The following is a 21,119-nucleotide window of genomic DNA, read 5'->3' as shown; positions in this document are numbered from 1 at the left end:
CTTTTAATTCACTTGGCAGCAAATACTACCTTTTCATATATGTTTGTTAAGATTTACCAATAATATCTGACACATTATAGGGGCTCAATGTTTATTGAAACAGTAAAAGCATATATACATGCCAGTATTCTCATTTACTTAAGTAGTAGTTTTCTGATTTACAAAAAAAAAATAATAAATTTAAGTATATTTCACAGAAATAAAGAGAGGGGTAATAAATATAAATTCAGGTAGTTCTCAGTTGCCAGTAAGATCCTACGTTAAAATGATCATAGCATTTATTTTTATATCATGCTTTACTGTGTACAAATTATTAACACATCTCGTTTGAGTCTCAAAATCCTGGAAGGTGGTTTTATTTCCACTTTTTGAATAAGGAAACATGATCAAAGAGTGTAGCTGATTTTTCCCAACATTCATAAAGGAACAATAATATAAACTGGCAAAACTCTTAGGGAAAGCTTCAGAAGTCATGACTTTTAACACTTTAATTGTACTTTTATGAATCCAGCCTGATAAAATAAAAATGAGAAGAACTCAGAATTTAGTTCTCTTTAAACAGTGTAATTCCTAGTACAAAACAAAAAGTTGAATAAGATTGAAAGAAAAATGCATCAAAATGTTAATGTTTCCTTTTCAAACTTTTCAAAAACTTTTATAATGAGCATATTACCAAAAAAGAAACACCAGATATGTTTTTATTTTGAAATGATTTCTTTAAGGTCATAGTGCTAGGAAGTGGTCTAGTTGAATAAAATCCTGATCTCCTTTCAAATCCAGTATACTTTTGGAAAAAATTCTATTGTCTAAACCTAGAACTTTACCAAAATTTTAGTTTTCATCTCATTTCACTATTGTAATCAAATAGTGATATTTCCAAAGAGTAAACAGTAGGCTGGAAGTTAGAGAAGGATACTATATTGAAAAGTTTAATACATTAGTTATCAATCACCTAAATAATTGGCTGTAGTTCTTCAGACTTGATTGCTATTACTTGGGAAAATATAACTGAATTTTGATTAATTAAAAATATGTGAAAAATATAAATACACTTTTTTGTACATTTACATTTTGACATGCTAAAAGGTTTTTTTCAATTTTAATCATTACTTTGTAATTTTTATAGCATGCAGTTAGTAGATTTTATTACTTGTCTCCTGGTATTACATTGAAATGTAGCATATATGGTTTCTAGCATTGAATTATATGGTTCTCTTACTTCAGTGTTACGGGAGATTCTAAGCATGAACTGTAAAAGTGTATTATGATAGTGATCATCATCCACATTAATAAATGTTTATAAACCTTTTGGGATTTTCCCATCTGATGGGTTTATTTTTAAATAGCATAAATCATACTTGATTAACAACATTTCAGTTCAGGCAAACAGTTTTTAATGGAATTTGCTTATTTTTTTTCTTTTTCATTCACTTATTCATATTATAGACCCTGTCTTTACTACTCATACACATTTTATGTTCATCCTTATGTCTGCCCTTTCCTACAGCACATGCTAGGAGAAAACTACAGCAGTCTAACAGAATTGCATGCAATGAAGCACCAGGTAACAATCTGCTTAGTTTTGGTGTCCACGTGTTGTTAATTTTTTCCATTGGTCCTAAAATCCTTGGTTTTATTGCTGTGATTGTTTTTGCTAGATTTAGCTTAGTATATATATGTATATATTATTGTTTTCACTGTCATAAAAATGAGAGCATTCATATTCATAAAAATCTGTCTTTCATTTGTGACTCTTGATAAAATTGGCTGCTTGTGTTCATTTTACGTTAATGTGCATAATATAGCAAGCACATTTATGTGGGAAATAGAAACCTTCTTATGACTTAGCGCTTGATTTGAATTTATTTTATATTCTATAAGTGCTTAAAGGCATTAACATTTTTTGAAAAACAAAATTGTAGTTATTTTTATTCCTGGCTGTGATTTGCGGTGTCAGGTAATACGACACACAAAGACCATGATAAAAGTAATAGAAAACCATGAAGTTTCCAAAATACATAAAAAAAATTTTAAACTATGTCTTTTCATTACATCTGCTTCTAAATGATTTAGAATTACAAGTATCTTTTAGCACTGTCTTTGGTAATACATAAATGTAAAATAAAGCCTATTATTTTTATAAGAGAATCTAAAGAAGAACAAGGACCCAGAACTGACAAAGCTGAATTTATCAGTAGCACTTCCAAAAGAAAAGAACTCTCTAAAATTAGAAAGGGTGAAAACAAGATGGAATCAGACAAAGCTGGCTGACATCAGGGATTTTTCTAGCTTAAACTAAATTAATTTTAGTACAGAAGAAGAAACTGACATCAACTTTCTACCTCTTTGACTGCTATTGGGAGGAAGGAAGCTTGTTTTTAGCATAATTCATTATGTGGGAATAGTGATAATTTTATTATATGCAAAGGTATTAATATTATCATTAAAATATGTTCTGTTCTTATAACTTTAAAATCACATTTGGACTTTTAAAAACAATGAGGAACTTTAGTATATTGCTTCTGTTTGTACCTATCATAACTATGTGTTTTGAAAGCACACTATATAAAAATACTTAGCATTTAAAATTTTCTTTCTTAGAATCTTGTCACTGATTTTGTGGACCCTTAATATTTACTGTGGTTCCACCACTGATTTATGAAACCTAGTAGCATTTGATAGCTAGAAGAACCATATGGAAAGCTGTTTTTTCCATAGAGAATTCAAAATTGGAATGGTTCAGATTTATACTCTTAAAAGCTTTAGAATAAGTACTGGATTGCTAACCACAGGTTGGTGCTTCAAACCCAACAGCTGCTCCTTAGAAACCCTATACAGGGTCTCTATGAGTTGGAACTGTCTTGATGACACTTATCAACAAAAATACACCTTTAAGAAAGACAGCTATGTTATCAATAAATATACATGTAGCAGAATTGTAGCTAACTAATAGCATGAGTCCCAGATTCTCTGAAACTGAAAACTTCAGTTAGATCACTACCTATTCCTGTTTTATAATCATTTACTATTAAGTCAATTCAAATTCATGGTGACCTCATGTGTCAGAGTAGAACTGTGATCCATAGTGTTTTCAGTGACTGGTTTTTCAGCTGTGGGTTGCCAGACCTTTCTTCCAAGGTTCCTTTGGGTGAACTTGAACCATCAACCTTTCAGTTAGTGGTCAAGCATGTTAACTGTACCATACAGTACTCTGTTCCAGTTTATACTGAGTATGTAAATTAGACATCATAGTAAAATTGATGCATCATGTTATAGTTAAGTGCAGTTATTCATTGGTATTCCACTTAATTTTTCTGCATGATAGATAGGGTTTGAGAATCAATAGACCTAAGTAGTAGTCCTGGTGGCTCCATAGAATAAATGCTGAGCTGCTAACCACAGGATCGGCAGTTCAAACCCTCCAGCTGATCTGCAGGAAAAAGATGAGGTCTTCTGCTCCCATGTAGATTTTACAACCTCAGAAACTTGATTGAACTGTTGTTGCTAAGTATTGTTGAGTCTAATTTGAGCTAGCGACCCTGTATAGGGTTTCTAAGGATTGACTAATGGGTTTGAACTGCCAACCTGGCAGTTAGCAGTCCAGTGCTTGTCCTACAGCACCACACCAGGACTCCAAATACAGGGCCAATATGAATCGGAATTACCTGGATGGCAGTGGAAATTGTAGCTACCATAGCAGTACTCCATTCTCAACATTAACACCATTACTCAGTTTCCTTTTCTGTAATTAGGTTCATGTTAACACAAAAGAAAAAAATTCACATAGTGTATTTCGTCAAAAAGCTGAAAAGATTTTTTTTACTGATAATCCCTATGAAGTTTATGAGAGTTTCCAGACTATCTTAACTGAGACTTAAGTATGTTCTGAGAAGTACTGGAGTCCTGGTGTGGCACTGTAGGATAAGCACTGGATTGTTAATCCTAAAGTCAGCACCAGTCTCTTCTTGGAAATCGCATGTTATTGTTGTTATGTGCCGTGGAGTCCACTGCTATTGTGAATCTGAACTGACTCGATGGCAGTTAACAACAAGAAGTGCTGTAGGATAAGAACTGGACTGTTAATGGTAAGGTTGGCAATTCAAAATCCATCAGACACTCCTCGGAAACCCTAGATAAGGAGCGTTATGAGTCAGAACCGAGTCTGTGACACCTAACCAAAACAAGTGCTAGGTAATGTTATTTGTACATTTAAATGTTTCTGTAGATGTAGTATTTATCATAGTAATTTTAAGGTTCTTTTTCTGCTTTTGCTGTTGTTAAACATGACCCTATATAGGGTTTCCAGGGAGTGGCTGGTGAGTGTGAGCTTCTGACCTTGCTATCTACAGAGCCATGTTAGCATTCTACTTTAAAAGTTTTGAAATTGAATTGTGTTTTGATTTTTAAGTAATTTAAACCTGAGTAACAATGCAAGTTAATAGTGTCATGAAGATATTTTGTGAACATTGATATTTTGATCTTTTGTATCTTCCAGAAACTGGGAGTGATTTTTCCTTATTTGAAGCTTTACGGGATACTATTTATTCTGAAGTTGCAACATTAATTTCTCAAAATGAATCTCGTCCACATTTTCTTATTGAACTCTTCCATGAACTTCAGCTACTTAATACAGACTACTTGAGACAGAGAGCTTTATATGCATTGCAGGTATCTGATGCATGACACTGTTTCCTACCTTACCTGTTAATTATCTATCTTCATTATTATAACTGGTCCCTTCTTAGTTGAAAGCCTGCCCTTGTTATATGTCTGTTTTGATCTGTTTTGTATATGCTTTGTTGTAATTTTATTTAAAATGTATTGTGTAATGTAAATAGTTCTTGGGTTGTCTGTATCTGAAAATTTTTCTAATGGTTTACCTTTAATATTATTTCTTCCTCACATTTAATCTGTGAGATGAGAAATAATACATTTGTTCTGCTTTAAAAATATAATAGATTTTTGATAAAGTGTGTTTTATATAAATACCTTGTTTCCTTGATTAGGACATAGTATCCAGACATATTTCTGAGAGCCATGAAAAAGAAGAAGAAAATGTCAAGTCAGTGAATTCTGGAACCTGGATAGCATCAAACTCAGAACTTACTCCCAGTGAAAGCCTTGCTACTACTGATGATGTAAGCTGATAACTATAGACATGCAGTAGCAAAAATTCAATAGATTGTTGTCAAACAGTGTGAGCACATCTAACATATTTGGGTTTTGGTTTTTGTAAAGCTCCAAAATGATACAGCATATTAGTTATATTTTGAGCTGAAGTATAAAACTCAGTCAAACTATGACACCAGTAAACACCAAAAATTATAGATAGATGTAGACTTTAAGTCTAAAGTAACTACTTGTAGCCCTACTGCCCAAGATGGGGGCTTGACTCACAACAGACATTTTAATTAGTATATCTCATTTTCATTTAAGATAATCAGTAAATCAGATAGCAATATAGTATAGATCCCTGAATAAATAAATTTAAGATAAATTAGATTTATGGATAAAACGAGCCCAGATAAAAGAAAATCCAGTGGTGGTGGTGGGGCGGGAATACAACCTAATGCATTTTAAATGATGAAGCAAATTTTAAATAAAAGAAACCTAGAAGTGGGAAGGAGTCATGAGGAGAATGATATAATTTCTATAAACTGTGTCCTTCAGTTTAGTTGGGGATCATATATTCTTTGTTTATATATCATATGTATGTCCAGGTCATTTGATTGAATGACTGAAAAAACTACTAGATTTACTGAGGAAAAAACATTCTAGATATTTGAAAATCGCCTTATTTTAAGGTCCAGTGGCAAGGTTGTGAGACATTGGATCTATTGCAACATACTATATTGTTGTTAAATGCTGTCAAGTCATTTCCTACTCGTAGTGACCCATGGACAAGAGTGCTACAATTGATTAGCAGTACCTAACAGTGCCCTGGTGTGGTGTTGTAGGATAAGCACCGGATTGCTAACCTTAAACAGGGTCACTGTGAGTTGTTCCATCTTGATGTCGTTTAATATATCGGGAATAGGTGGAAAGCTGCAAGTACATGTACTGTAAGTCTGGCCATTGAAATGTTAACACATACGTATTTTGAAATGTTATCACATACGTATTTTCTCAAAAGATTGTGACTAGTGCAAGTGAGGAAGTAAAATTTTTAATTTTTTAACTTAATAATTCAAACTCATTTTAATTTAAATGTGGCTAGTTGGTTCCTATGGAATTTTGGTGTGGCGCAGTGGGTTAATACACTGGACCACAAGGTCAGTTTGTACTGCAAGGTCAGCAGTGCAAATTCATCATCCACTTCTCAGAAACCTTATGCAGGGTCCTTCTGAGTTGGAATCGACTCAATGGCACTAACAACAAGTGGTTACTGTATTGGACAGACCTAGAGTCTCATTCTCCATAACTCTAGGCCAGGGTCTCCATCCATGTGATCTCAGGTATTTGATGTCCAGGACATGTGAAGGAATAAAATATTATGAATACAAGGTTGTATGCCTTACCTCTAGAAGGCGGAAGCATTGCAGGCTTTTCTAAAGAGTCTTCTTGATAAGAGCCTTTAGAGAGAAGTTAAATCGAGATGGGTATCTGGTAATTAGAATTCAAGGATGAGAGGGAGTGGAGGAATGGGGTTTAAGAAAGGGTAGAGACACTTTACACTTCTTTTTTACAGTAAACACTTTACATCATCTACCCCAGGTTCTATAAAATGGTAAAAGCACAACTTCCTGTAAGTCTTATTTGAAGGAGCAACAAAATAATGTCCTGGGATAGCAAATACAATTGACTCTTGATCAACATGGGTTTGGACACAGTGTGATGAGCTGCTCACATGGAGATGATTAATTTAGCACCACCTAGCATCTTATGCAACCCTTGAACTCATCTAACAACAGGAAAAAAAATCTACTTAGGTAGTTTAAGCCCTTTTTGTTCCAGGATCATTTGTAAATTACATGCAGATTTTCAAATTTGTAGGATGTCAGATCCCCTAACCCCTATGTTCAAGGGTCAAATAACTGTACATTTCATTTTTTGTGCTCTGTTTTATAAAATATGTTTCCTAATGCCTTAATTTCCTTTAACCAGAGACAAAACTTACATTTCATAATTAAAGATGTTGTTGTTTTTAAGTGCTATTAAGTTGGTTTCAACTGATAGTGACCCTGTATAAGTTTCCCAGGAGCAGCTGGTGGGTTTGAACTGCTGACCTTTTGGTTCACATTCTGGTGCTAATCCTACAGCGCCATACCAGGAGTCCTTAATAAAAGATGGTGGTGGATATGTACCATGGAGTCGGTTCCAACTCATAGCAACCTTGGTTAGGGTTTCTGAGGCTGTAAATCTATATGGGAGCAGAATGCCTCATCTTTCTCCTGCTGAATGGCTGGTAGTTTCCAACTGCTGACTTCAAGGCTAGCAACGCGACTCGTAATCAGTACGCTACCAGAGCTTCTTTAATTAAAGATAAAAATAGAAAAAGATTAGTAGCTAGGAAAAATAACGCAATCGTGAAATGAGATGTGAGACCCCCTAATTCACAGTATACTTAAAATTAATTTTCTATGACTGAAAAGACCTCTAAAACTCTAAAACTTCTAACAGAAAACATAGGAGAGTAGTCTTCATGGCTGTGACAAAGGCAGATGCCCTAGGATACAGAAAGCATTACACTATGTAAGGAAAGATTGATAAATTAGACTTAATAAAAATTAAAATGTTCTGCTCTTTAGAGATATTGTTAGAAAATATTCCTAGTATATGTGAAGGGATTCCAGAAGTGAAAATATTTCATTATCTTTTTTTTTTTTTTAATCTTTATTATGAATTGGGTGAAGGCTTATAGGTAATAAGATTAGCAGTTTTAAATTCAACAGTTCATATACTTTTTATTTCGGCTCATTGATTATAATCCCCTAAACCTAGTATCACTTACTTATCCCACTTAAAAATTCCATTAACTTTTGTTTCCATTTTTCCGTGAACTTTTTGAAGCACCCTCATATCTGACAAATGACATATTTATTTATACTGTGTAAAGAAGTCTTACACCTCAATTATGAGACTAACAACTCAGTAAATAAATGGGTAAGAGATTTGAACAAGTACTTCATGAATGATTTATGAATTTTCAATAAGTAATTTAAAAACGTTAGCATTTAATCCTCAAGGAAATGGCAAACTAAAATCACATGAAATACCATGTCACATGCACTAAAATGATTCACCTTTAAAAGGTTGACAATAACTATTGGTGTAAATGTTGATGCAATTGAACTTTTAACACTGCTGGCAGGAATATAAAATTGTAAAACTACTTTGGAAAGCAGTTTAGCAGTTTCTTATAAAGTTAAACATTAACTTTTTTCATGTGACCTAGCAGTTTCTCTTCTGGTTTTTCATCTAAGAAAAATATAAACATACATCCACAAAAATAGTTGTATACTAGTTTTCATATCAGCTGTATTTATGGTCACTTCAAACTGTAACATCAGCAGATACATGGATAAACTGGTAGATCCGTACAATGGAATACTATTCAACCTTTTAAAAACATAAACTTATGAAACACAGTGCAGCAAGTATTAATTTCAGAAACATACTTAGTAAAAGAAGCCAGACAGCGAAAGATATATATTGTGTTGTTATATGAAGTTCAGAATCATCTAATCCCTTATGATAGAAATTATATGAGTGGGTAAGGTTGGATTTTTAATTTACATGGGATGTAAAGGAACTTTCTGAACTGAGAAAATGGTCTTTGTGTTTAGGGAAAATGGTTACATGATAGTATATACATTTGTCAAAACTCAAACGCTACGCTTAAAATGGTACTACATTATATATAAGTTTTATTTTAATAAAACTAATTTAAAATACATATATATGAATGAGACTTATTTTTCCCCTTCTGAACTGATACAACTAAGTATCATTGTAAGGTACTCTAGGTATCATCAGAGTTTAGATATAGAAGAATGCCCACAAGGGTACAGAAATAATTTTATTTTTAACTTGGCTGATGTTGGAATTTGATCAGTAGTTAATTTTGTGTATTTTATTTTACGTAAAGACAAGTGTTCTGTAAGGCTGCTTAATATTTTAATGTTCTCTGTGACTATTTAGCCATATTAACTTTGCTTATAATATAATCCTGTTTGCGTAGAAGATTCATGAGTTAATGTCTCTTTTAGAGGTATGGTTTTATGCAAATACTTAGTTTCCATATTAGATCTCTAATTATAACATTTTTTAAAGAAAATTTGGTGATTTTTGGTGGTTTTTATTTGTTTATATTTTACTATAACTTAGGAAACCTTTGAGAAGAACTTTGAGAGAGAAACACATAAAATAAGTGAGCAAAATGATGCTGATAATGCTAGTGTCATGTCTGTGTCTTCAAATTTTGAGCCTTTTGCAACAGATGATTTAGGTAAGCAGAGTTTTAATATACTCAGAACATGACTTTAATATGGTCTAGTCTTTGAATTACATTAATATAGAAACAAAAATCTAGAAAGGCAAGGTGTGGTAGAAAGAAAATGGACTTTAAAGTCTATCCTTCAATCTACATTCAGATATCTCCTTGTTTTCAGCTCTTTAATCATGGGCAAATCATCTAACCCTTCTGACTGCATCTACTGAGGAAATGGGGATCTTTCTTACCTTTTTCTGTTCTTGTGGAAAATGCATAGCCTGTGTAATAGGAATTCAGAAAATGTTCCTTTCCTTTCCCTTAAGGGAAAGCTTGAATTCAGAGGTATTAGTGCTACATCCTGGTTTGTCACTGTGGGCTAATGCGCCAGACTTGCAAAGCCGTTTGAACTGCAAGTTCGGTGGTTCAACCTCACCAGCTGCTCCTCAGAAACCCTATACAGGGTCGCTATGGGTCGAAACTGACTCGATAGCACTTAACAACAACAATGCTACATCCAGTAATGTTTTCAGTAAAAATATTAACCCTATAATTTGAATTAGAGAGTTAAAATTTCTTAGCATAAAGAATCTGTAGTGAGAAACTGATAACTGTGGCACATTGCTTTTTAAAAATATCAGTGGTAAAATACACAAAGCATAAACGTTTACATAATTAAAAGAGGAAATATCTGTCTGAGTCCTGTATTTGGAGATTAGAGCAAAGAAAAACCTATGTACTCAATTCATATCCCAGACTGACCTATCAAAAGGTGCCTAATATTTAGTCACTCAGAACTCCAGGGCACTTTTTGATAAAATAATCTTATGGCTAATGTTCTTGTGGAGTCTTGGTGTGGCGCTGTAGGATAAGCACCCAACCTCAAGGTCCATTTGAACCACAAGGTCAGTGGTTCGAACTCACCAGCTGCTCCTCGGAAACCCTATACAGGGTCACTATTGATTGGAACTGACTCGATGGTATGTAACAACAACAGTAATGTTCTTGTGGTAACATGATGAGAACAAGATTTAGGCGATTTCAAAATCATTTTTCTATTACAAAGAAAGGGATGAAGCCTTGCCCTATCATCACGTATCTATCTTTTACCAAAGCAAAACATCTTTATGACTTATCCTGACAAAAACTCATAAGCCCTAACTCCCTTATAAGTTAAAAACCTGCTAAATCTGTATTGAGCTTGACTACTAGATTATTTACACTTCCTGTATTATCGCATGACTTTGAGTACTACCTGTTTTCTTTCATTTAGCAATTCCTGTTTATTGTTTTCACCAGGAGCTTTATCTGCAGTGGACATAGGGGAATTGAGAAATCTCACTGATGGGCTTTTACCTTACCTTATTTGTTTGCATTAAGTTGGATTGTTTTCATCAGAATTTAAATCACTTAAAAAAAAATTTTTTTTTTGATACTCTTTATGTGAAGCAGCGTGATACAGTGAAATATACATGGACTGCAGGTACTAAGAGACCTGAGTTCAAATCCCTGCTCCTACATTTAACTTATCTGAAAAGGAGAATACTATCTATTCTAAGAACCCTGATGGAGCAATAATTAAAGTTTTTGGCTGTTAACCCAAAGTTCAGCTTTTTAAACCTGACAGGCACTCCTCAGGTTTAAAAAGATATGGCAATCTGCTTCCATAAGATTTACAGTTGGAAACCCTATGGGACAGTTTGACTCTATCCTATGTGGTCTCTATGAGTTGAATCAAATCAAAGGCAGTATCTTTTCTTTCTATTTAAATTATGACCATATATGTGAAGTGCCCAACTACTATAGTATCTACAACTTGTTAAAGCTAGTTTTTCTTCCCTATCTTCAGACACTTTTAAAAAATTAGTATACTTTAGGAATGTGTAAAAAGTTTGCTTTGATATTTTCTAGAAATATTTCTGTTCCAACTGCAGGCAACACTGTGATTCACCTGGATCAAGCTTTGGCCAGAATGAAAGAATATGAGCGTATGAAGACTGAGGCTGAAAGTAATCCAAATATAAGGTGCACGTGCAGGATTATTGAGGATGAAGATGGTGCTGCTGATAGTACTACAGCTAATAATTTAGAAGGTATGATTTTGGATTGATTACAAATAAAAATCAGAGTTCTGTTAATGTTTTATGTTGTTGTTATGTGCCGTGGAGTCAGTTCCGACCCGTAGCGACCCTGTACATGGTTTCCGAGGCTGTAAATCTTTATGGGAGCAGAAAGCCTCATCTTTCTCCTACGGAACAGCTGGTAGTTTCGAACTGCTGACCTTAAGGTTCGCAGTCCAATTCGTAACAACTACGCTACCAGAGTTCCTTCTTTTATAGTTGATTTTATTGTTGTTGTTGAGACAATACACAGCAAAACATACACCAGTTCAACACCAGATGTACAATTTGTTGAATCATGCAACCATTCTCACTCATCTATTTCTGAGTTGGACCTACATCATTAACATAAACTTACTGGTGGTACTATAGGATAAGCATTGGCCTGTTAACATCAAGGTCGATGGTTGAAACCCACCAGCTACTCCTTGGAAACCATATATAGGGTCGCTATGAGTCGGAACTGACTTGATGGCACTTAACAGCAATAATAGTGGTTTTATTACACCTATTTTCATTATTGTTGTTAAGTGCCTTTGAGTTAGTTGGTTCCAAGTCTGTATAGGGTTTCCAAGGAGCAGCTGGGAGGTTTGAACCACCGACCTTGCTGTTAGTAGACTAATGCTTATCCTGTAGTGCCAAAGTAGGATTCCTCTTTTCTTTGTTAGGGTTGTTGGTAAAATTAAATAGGTTGTTTATTTTGTGTTCACTAAAATCATCAGAATCTAATGTCTTTAAAGTTATAGACATGAATTTTCTAATATATCGTTTTCTTTTTTATAATAGAAACTCCTATTATTGAAAATCATAGTTCACAACAACCCTTAAGTGAAGTTTCTAACGTCCCTTGTCCTAGAATTGATACTCAGCAGCTGGACCGGCAAATTAAAGCAATTATGAAAGAAGTCATTCCTTTTTTGAAGGTAAGCAATAATTTAACTAATTTTCTATTTTGACATTGCATTCATACAAATGAATCACTCAAAGATATCTCCTACCAACTCTTTTTACTCTTCTTCTGTACTTTTTTATACTTGTATATATGCATTCTTCATTTTATATTTATTACACAATAGCATCTTTTTAGAACATTATCTTCAACCATTTCAAGAGGTAGCATATGATCAAGAGTCAGTGATACTGAAGGAAGAAGTCCAAGGTGCATTGAAGGAATTGGCAAAGAACAAGGCACCAGGAATTGATAGAATAAAAATTGAAATCTTTCAAGATGAGGCAGCTCAGGAGGCATTCACTCATCTATGCCAAGAAATTTGGTAGACTATCTGGCCGACTGATTGGAAGAGATCCATATTTGTGACCATTCCAAAGAGAGGTGACCCAAAAGATTGCGGAAATCATCAGACGATCTCTTTGATATTCTATGCGAGTAAAGTTTTACTAAAGTTAATAGAGAAACAGCTACAAGCATACATTGACAGAGAACTTCCAGAGGTTCCAGCCAGATTTAGAAGAGGCCGTGGATCATGGCTAGAAGCAGAGAATATCAAAAAGACGTTTACCTGTGCTTTATTGACTATGCAAAAGCTTTTGATTGTGTGGATCATGACAAGATTGTGTGGATCATGACATTGCGAAGTATGAGTATTCTGGAACACTTAATAGTGCTCATGAGCAATCTATACATGGACCAGTTGTTCGAACAGAAAGTGGAAACACTGAATGGTTTAAAATTAAGAAAGGTGTGCAACAGGGTTGTATTCTTTCACTATACTTATTCAACCTGTATGCTGAGCAAATAATCCGAGAAGCTGGGTTCTATGAAGAAAAACATGGCATCAAGATTGGAAGAAGACTCATTAACAATCTGCGATATGCAGATGATACAACCTTGCTTGCTGTAAGTGAAGAGGACTTAAAACATTTACTGATTAAGATCAAAGAGCACAGCCTTCGGTATGGATTACATCTCAATGTAAAGAAAACAAAGATCCTCACCACTGAACCAATAAATAGCATTCTTATCAACCAAGAAAAGATTGAAGTTGTCAAGGACTTTATTCTTCTTGGATCAACTTATCAACACTCATGGAAGCAGCAGTCAAGAGATCAGACAACATACTGCACTGGGCAAGTCTGCTGCACAGGAACTTTTTAAAGTGTTGAAGAGCAAATATGTCAACTTGAGGACTAAGGTGCACCTGACCCAAGCCATGGTATTTTCAATAACCTCATGCATGTGAAAGCTAGACAGTAAATAAGGAAAACAGTAGAAGAATTGTTGCATTTGACTTATGGTGTTAGAGGAAAATACTGAAAGTGCCATGGGCTGCCGTGTTGTAAGAATACTGAAAGTGTGATCCGTGTTGTAAGAAGTTCAGCTAGAGTGCTTCTTGGAGGCCAGGATGGCCAAACTTCGTCTCTCATACTTTGGGCATATTGTGAGGAGGGACCAGTCATTGGAGAAGGATATATTTGGTAAGGTGAATGGTCAGAGAAAACGAGGAAGACCCCCAATGAGATAGATTGACCAAGTAGCAGTATCGATGGACTCAAGCGTGTTATGTAGATGGTACAACCTTGCTTAATGAAAGTGGAAAAGGACTTAAAATATGGGTTGCATCTCAATGTAAAGAAAACAAAAATCCTCACTACTAAACAACATCCATATTAATTGAGAAAAGATTGAAGTCAGAGACTTCATTTTGCTTGATTCAACCATCAACACTCATGGAAGTAGCAGTCAAGAAATTAAATGACGTTGCATTAGGCAAATCTGCTGCACAAAACTTTTTTAAAGTGTTGAAGAGCGTGGATGTCAGTTTGAGGACTAAGGTTCGCCTGACCCAAGCCATGGTATTTTCAATAATCTCATATACATGAGAAAGTTGTACAATGAGTAAGGAAGACCATACAAGAATTGATGCATTTGAGTTATGGTGTGTTGGAGGAGAATATTGAAAGTACCAAAAGAAAAAATAAGTCTATATTAGAAGAAGTGCAGCCAGAGTTCTCCTTGGAGGCCAGGATTGCCAAACTTTGTGTTTCATACTTCGAACATAAAAAGTCTCTTTAGAAGTCCTAAGATAGCAGAAAATATTAATTACAGTTTAGCAGACTAAAGTCATTGAGACACCCTCATTTAATAGGTTGCCCATGTTGATAGGTTAGGAGTGACTAGACTTATCTGAAACACTAGACTGCTTCTGTCATCTTCCTTAAGTGTTCTTCCTTGCTCTGGATGCGTAGCCCTGACTTACGTGATATCTGAATTCCTTTATTAAATTTACCATTTCAAATCCGTTTCTGAGACTGACAAAATAAGTCAAACTGATTATTTCAACTTTTTGTTATGTCTCAATTACTGGCTTTTAAAGTAGGATTATAAAACCTTCTCTGTTGATGTCAGCATTACACCCAGTCATCTAAGCAAGACTTCTTGACTCTGTCTTATACTCTCTCAGTAGTGAGTCAAAAATTTATTCTTCCCCCAAAGAGCCATCATTTTAACCTTCTCTCTTGCAGCATTTACTAATGCTAATACAATCACAGCCAATCTCTCTAGATGTCAAGAAGCTTCACCAATGGATCCTGGTGTGTGTTTCCAACTTCATCTGTCCCCCTGCTCCATCTGGGTGCACTCACTTCAAATTAGTCAGCATTTCTCATATATCCCATTACTTTCTCACTCACTGGCCCTTGTGCATGTTGTCTCCTCTATCTAAAATATAAAATACCTTTACTCTTTCCTGACTAGCTGAAATTAAATGTCACTTCTTCAGAGATACTTGTTGCCTCTAATATGCTACCATAGCTTTTGGTAACACTTAGTATGTGCTCATTTTTCAATATTTATTCAACAAGTAATGAATTTCTTCAGTGAACTAGCTAGGTGAAAAATAGGAAGTAGTCCTTGCAGTTAAAAAGTACCATCTACTAAACAGATTACTTGTGTATTACACTTTTCTTCTAGTATTTGAGCCCTTAAAGGCCAGGACTCTTTTTTTTTTTTTTTTTAAATAGCCATCCTCACATAATTCTTACATGTGTTGTTAAAAATTAGCTTAAATCTGAGAAAAGGAACCTTAGACATCATGTAACTTGACCCACCTTATTTTTATACATTTGTGTATTTTAAAAACAGACCTGAGAAAAAGTTGTAGGAACTGTCCAAATGAGTTTCGTGGCAGAAAAAATAAGATTAGAACCTGAGGTTATTAGATAGAGGTATTTCATGGACTCACCTCATTAACTTAATCATGGTTCAGAATATTTCATAGTTTGCATGTGCTTCTAAATGAAGATTAAAGAGAAGAAACTAAAGAAGTGTCTTGTTAACAAAGTTAATATAGTAGTTCTCAAGTAGGGGTGGTTTTGACTTTCAGGAGACATTGGGCTATGTCTAGAGTCATTTTTTGTTGTTACAGCATGCCACTGGCATTGGATAAATGCCAGGAATGGTACTAAATATCTGTAGTGCGTAGGATGTCAGTATTACCAATGTTGAGAAACCCTGAGTTACAGGGTAATCTGAAGGAAATTGTGTAGAAGGTGACCATGATTGTAAGAGTATTTGAAATGAACTAAATTGGGATCAGGACAACACAACAGAGGTGAAACTATAGTATAAATAGTTATCTGTATTGTTGTTAAGTGCTGTCAAGTCAGTTCCAACTTATAGACCTTGTATAGTGTTTCCAAGAAGCGGCTGGTGAATTTGAACTGCCAAACTTGGAGTTAGCATTATAGTGCTTATGCTACAAAAGGAAGTAATGAGAAGTATGGGATCAGCCAATTTCTTTTACTGGATGCCATCTACTGTGGTGGGTCAAAATTGTCAGATGCCTTCAGCATGTCAAATAATTCATGGGTAATTTTTATTAACTTTTTATTCTACTTTTCCACATGTTTTGAAGCTCCCTGATATATCTGAAAATTGGAAACATCTATGCAAGAAAAAGAAAAGCTTATACTATGTAGATAAATCTTGTTAGAGCAATAGGTAAGTTTGTAGCCTAATCAGCTTTGGTTTTTCATAGGAGCACATGGATGAAGTATGCTCTTCTCAGCTTCTGACTTCAGTAAGACGCATGGTTTTGACCCTTACCCAGCAAAATGATGAGAGCAAAGAGTTTGTACGGTTCTTTCATAAACAGCTTGGAAGTATATTACAGGTAAGAAGAGTTCATTCTTTATGTTGGCAGGATTAACGTACCAATAGGTACCATCTGCTTGGGATTTTGTTGCTATCCATTTTCTGACATTACACTATTCACATAGATATCCATTGTAGTATTGCTTACAGTGATGTTTTACTAATTTTTTTAAGTTGTGCTGTTTACTTGATTTTTTTTTTTTTTTTCAATGTATTAAGTCCAGTGCCTAAATTTAACTTGGTCATCTCTAAATTCTACTCTTACTTTTAATAAGAAGTGATTGTTTTGATTTTTCTCTTACCAAATGAGAACATTTCAAGTGTGAAATGTTTGGGAAGTATTCTGTGATAGTTCCTAAAATAATTTTAAACTAACCTTTGAATATCTATAAGTCAGAAACCAGCTGTTTTTTTAGAAACATTTTGTTGTTGTGCTGTTGTCAGGTGTCGTCGAGTCCAACAAAATGAAACCCAGCCTGGTCCTGGTCCTGCACCGTCCTAACAGTTGTTACTGTGTTTAAGTCTATTGATGCAGCTGCTGTGTCAATCCATCATGGGACTCTTCCTCTTTTTCAGTGACCCTTCACTTTACCAGTCATTTCAAGGGACTAGTCCCTCCACATAACTTGGCCAAAGTATCTAGGACAAGTCTCTCACCATTCTTGCTTCTAAGGATCATTGTCATTGTACTTCTTCCAAGACTGAGTTCTTTATTCTTCTGGCAGTCCATGATGTTTTCAGTATTCCTCCTCAACACCACAATTCAAATTCATCAGTTCTCTGGGATTCCATATTCATTGTCCAGCTTTCACATGCATATGAAATGTTTGACAATACCATGACTTAGGTGAAGCTCACCTTAGCCCTCAGAGTGACATCTTTGCTCTTTAATACTTTAAAGAGGCCTTTTGCAGCAGGTTTGTCCAATGCAGTACACCATTTTGTTTCTTGACTGTTGGTTTCGTGAGTGTTAATTATGGATCCAAGTGAAATGAAATTCTTGACAACTTCAGTCTTTTCTTCATTTATCATGATGATGTTTATTGGGCCAGTTGTGAGGAATTTTTTTTTTACATTGAGTTGAAATCCACACAAGGTTTTATATATATATGTATAGCCAGCTGTTCCATGGGAGAAAGATGAGGCTTTCTGCTTCCGTAAATATTTACAGCCTCGGAAACCCTATATAGGGTCACTATGAGTCGGAACCGACTCCACAGTACTTAATAACATTTTTTTTTTAATGTTTGGTTGTGAATTATGTGATAGTTTACATGGGAGAACATTAGTTTTACATTCATCCTATCATATATCATTTCATTGCCATGGTTACAATCCCCTCCATGCATATACCCTGAAAGCCTGCCCCCCGGTTATCAGCACACAGCCCCTCTCCCTCTCCCTCTCTGGGTCTAGAGCACCCAGCCACTCCATCTCTACACGTCATCGTCTCTGACGAGGCTATGTTTTCGGTCTTCCTGAAAAAGTGCTTCAGGTTCTCTTTGCTTTCAGCAAGCATGGCTGTGTAGTCTGCACATTGCAGGTTGTTAATCAGCCTCTAATCTTGATGGCGTGTTCTTTTTTTTAACGGTTTAATGTGAACTGAATAAAGCTTTACAGAGCTGATCATAAGTTTTACATTAAAAAAATATTCTCCATAAGTATGGTGAAAGGGAACAACCCTGTGCAACACCCTTCCTAATTTTAAACCTTTTAGTGTCCTGTTGTTCTGCTCTAACAACTTCTTTATGGTTTATGTACAGGTTCTTCATGAACACAATTAATTATTTTTGGATTCCCATTATTCCCAGCAGTCAAATGCCTTTGTGTAGTCAATAAGCATTGTATTTTCTACTTTTTTAGGCTGTAAAAATAACCATAAATTATGTTAAAATAGTGGCTTTTGACCTGGAGCAATTTTGATCTCCCGGAGAAATTTGGCAGTGTTTGGAGATACTTTGTAAAACAGGATGGGAGAAAAAGAGCAACACAGGCTTCTATGGATAGAGGCCAGGGATGCTATGGAATATCTTGCAATGCACAAAATAGTCCCCGACAACAAAGAATTATCTTGACCCCAATTTCAATAATGTAAAGGCTGAGAAAGCCTGTGTTAAGTGTACCTTGTTAAGTGCCACTGAGTCAGTTTTGACCCAATAACAACCTTGTATAGGGTTTCTGAAGAGTGACTGGTGGGTTTGAACCACAGACCTTTTGGTTAGCAGCCCAGTGCTTATCCTGTAGTACCATACCAGAACCCCAACAATACCTTTGTTGTTGTTAATTGCATTCGAGTCGTTTCTGACTCAGCGACCCTGTATAGGGTATTTCCTAGGAGTGGCTGGTGGGTTTAAACCTCTGCCTTTGGGTTAACAGTCCAATGCTTATCCGACAGCACCACATTAGGACTTTTTACTCCATAGTTATTAACAAAAATCTGTATATTTAGCCTTACATTTTGTCACTGGGGCCATTTAGTGATGTACATTACTGCCCTAAACTAGAAAATATTTTTTCATTTTAATAACAAAATTCATCTATAGTACTTTGAGTTGCTTTGTATGCTTATGTTTAAGTTGGATTTAGATAATGTTATGGTTTTATCTAATAACTTTTTTAAAACCCTAGGACTGATAGAAAATTTCCTCAGAATAAAAAAAAACATTTTATCACTGCAATTTTTTACTTTTGATGTTAAATTGTTGTTTCCAAGTTGTCCTAACTCTGTTTCGTCTAGTAGTATTCATTTATAAGGAGTATTATACATCTTTGGTGATAAGCATTATATAAAAATTTTTAGGATAATTTTTAGATAAATGCATGTGTTTACATTTGACTTGCTAGCTATCTCTACAGAAAAAAAAAATAACTCAATTTTCAGAGCCAGGTTGGAAAAAAAATTGTTTATAATTTAAATATTTTTTGTTTATTAACTATGTAGCCCATCCTCAGTTTAGCGGTCTATTACCATAAATGTAGACAGATTACGAAGTATTAGCTTAGAAATAAGATATTTTTTTTTCCCTTGAATCTAAGAAAATATGGCTGTTTTTTTCCTTTAGCCTCTGGGGGAGAATTTTTTTGTGTGCTTAAAAGTAGGATGACTGGTTGGTTTAAAGGGGCAAATTAAAATTTATTCCAATAGTACCATTTCAGTGTGGAGACTGTGTTTTCCTATCCTATGACACTTACACCTTACTACTGTAGTATGTATCTATCCTGGTAGAGTTCTGGTATAGTGCTGTGGGCTAATGTGCTGACCTGCAAAGTCGCTTGAACCACAAAGTCAGTGGTTCAAGCTCACCAGCTGCTCCTTGAAAACCCTATACAGGGTCACCATGGGTTGGAAATGACTTGACAACACTTAACAACAACAACATATCCTGGTATTGTCAGAAATCCCCTTTTTGCTCCTAGTGTTTATTATGTTGCAAAGTTATACAGATGACCATTTGCTCTTTTCCTCTCCTTTTATATATATGTTAAAGCAAGGCTAGCAAGTTGCTTACAAAGTTTCTTACATAGAAATATCTGTTAGTGATTCTAACTTTATGTAGTAAGTGTAGTCATTTGTTGTCAGTTTTTTAATTCTTGAAAGCAATAAAATTGTTTTTCTCTTGGTGAACATTGTAATTTAAACTTTTAAATCATCTGTATTGCAATTTGATGTTTACTATGATCTTAAAATAAAATTACTTGGTTTATCTTTGAATAGGATTCACTGGCCAAATTTGCGGGCAGAAAACTGAAAGACTGTGGAGAGGATCTTCTTGTTGAAATATCTGAAGTGTTGTTTAATGAACTGGCTTTCTTTAAGCTCATGCAAGATTTAGATAATAATAGTATAACTGTCAAACAGAGATGTAAAAGAAAAATAGAAGCAGCTGGAGTGATACAGTCTTATGCCAAAGAGGTAAATAACAATCATTTTAGTTGTAGAAATATTTATAATTAGCATATCGGTATTTTCTTGATCATTGTTAATAAGTGGAATCTTATTTGACCTCAGTAAATGTAGTTATTTTTTATAATATCTGTTAATAGATTACAAATCAAAACATTATAGTAACATACTGAATCTCAGGAGTGATAGCAGTGACTTAAAGATCAGGAATATAGATTGAGAAGCTTTGTGCTTAACCACTGCACCACCAGAGTTCTTTGCTGTGGCTGTAGCATACCTCAGTGGGTTCCAGAGGAATATATATCACCCAGCCAACGCACACACTATCTTTATTAGCAAACAATTTGGTTTTAAATCCTTGAAGCTTCTTATACTGTCAAATAGTCTTAATCACATGGGAAATTAAGTAGATTTTTTTTGTTGTTCTCAAATAGAGGCACACCAGGAAGCTTTTCTCCAGACTTGCACTTCTTTTCTTGAATCTCTGACTGTGAGAGAGAAAGTAGGCCAAGTTACAATGCAGAAAACGATGGCTGTTTTTCCTTTAAATCT

At 34.8% G+C, this 21,119-nt stretch overlaps 1 protein-coding gene across 1 annotated transcript in view; it reads left to right on the top strand.

The window, feature by feature from the left end:
* The window catches only part of PCM1 (pericentriolar material 1), a 104,979-nt gene that overhangs the window by 64,422 nt on the left and 19,438 nt on the right, over nucleotides 1-21,119 (top strand). The window contains exons 23-29 of the mRNA XM_006834460.1: nucleotides 4,496-4,668; nucleotides 5,007-5,138; nucleotides 9,328-9,448; nucleotides 11,365-11,523; nucleotides 12,337-12,473; nucleotides 16,548-16,682; nucleotides 20,379-20,576. Coding sequence (XP_006834523.1) covers nucleotides 4,496-4,668; nucleotides 5,007-5,138; nucleotides 9,328-9,448; nucleotides 11,365-11,523; nucleotides 12,337-12,473; nucleotides 16,548-16,682; nucleotides 20,379-20,576 — 1,055 coding nt within the window. The remainder of the gene's footprint in view (nucleotides 1-4,495; nucleotides 4,669-5,006; nucleotides 5,139-9,327; nucleotides 9,449-11,364; nucleotides 11,524-12,336; nucleotides 12,474-16,547; nucleotides 16,683-20,378; nucleotides 20,577-21,119) is intronic.

Source organism: Chrysochloris asiatica, unplaced genomic scaffold (genome assembly GCF_000296735.1).
Source record: "Chrysochloris asiatica unplaced genomic scaffold, ChrAsi1.0 scaffold00011, whole genome shotgun sequence".
NCBI classification, from domain to species: Eukaryota; Metazoa; Chordata; class Mammalia; order Afrosoricida; family Chrysochloridae; genus Chrysochloris; species Chrysochloris asiatica.
This window is presented reverse-complemented; position numbering and strand designations above follow the sequence as displayed.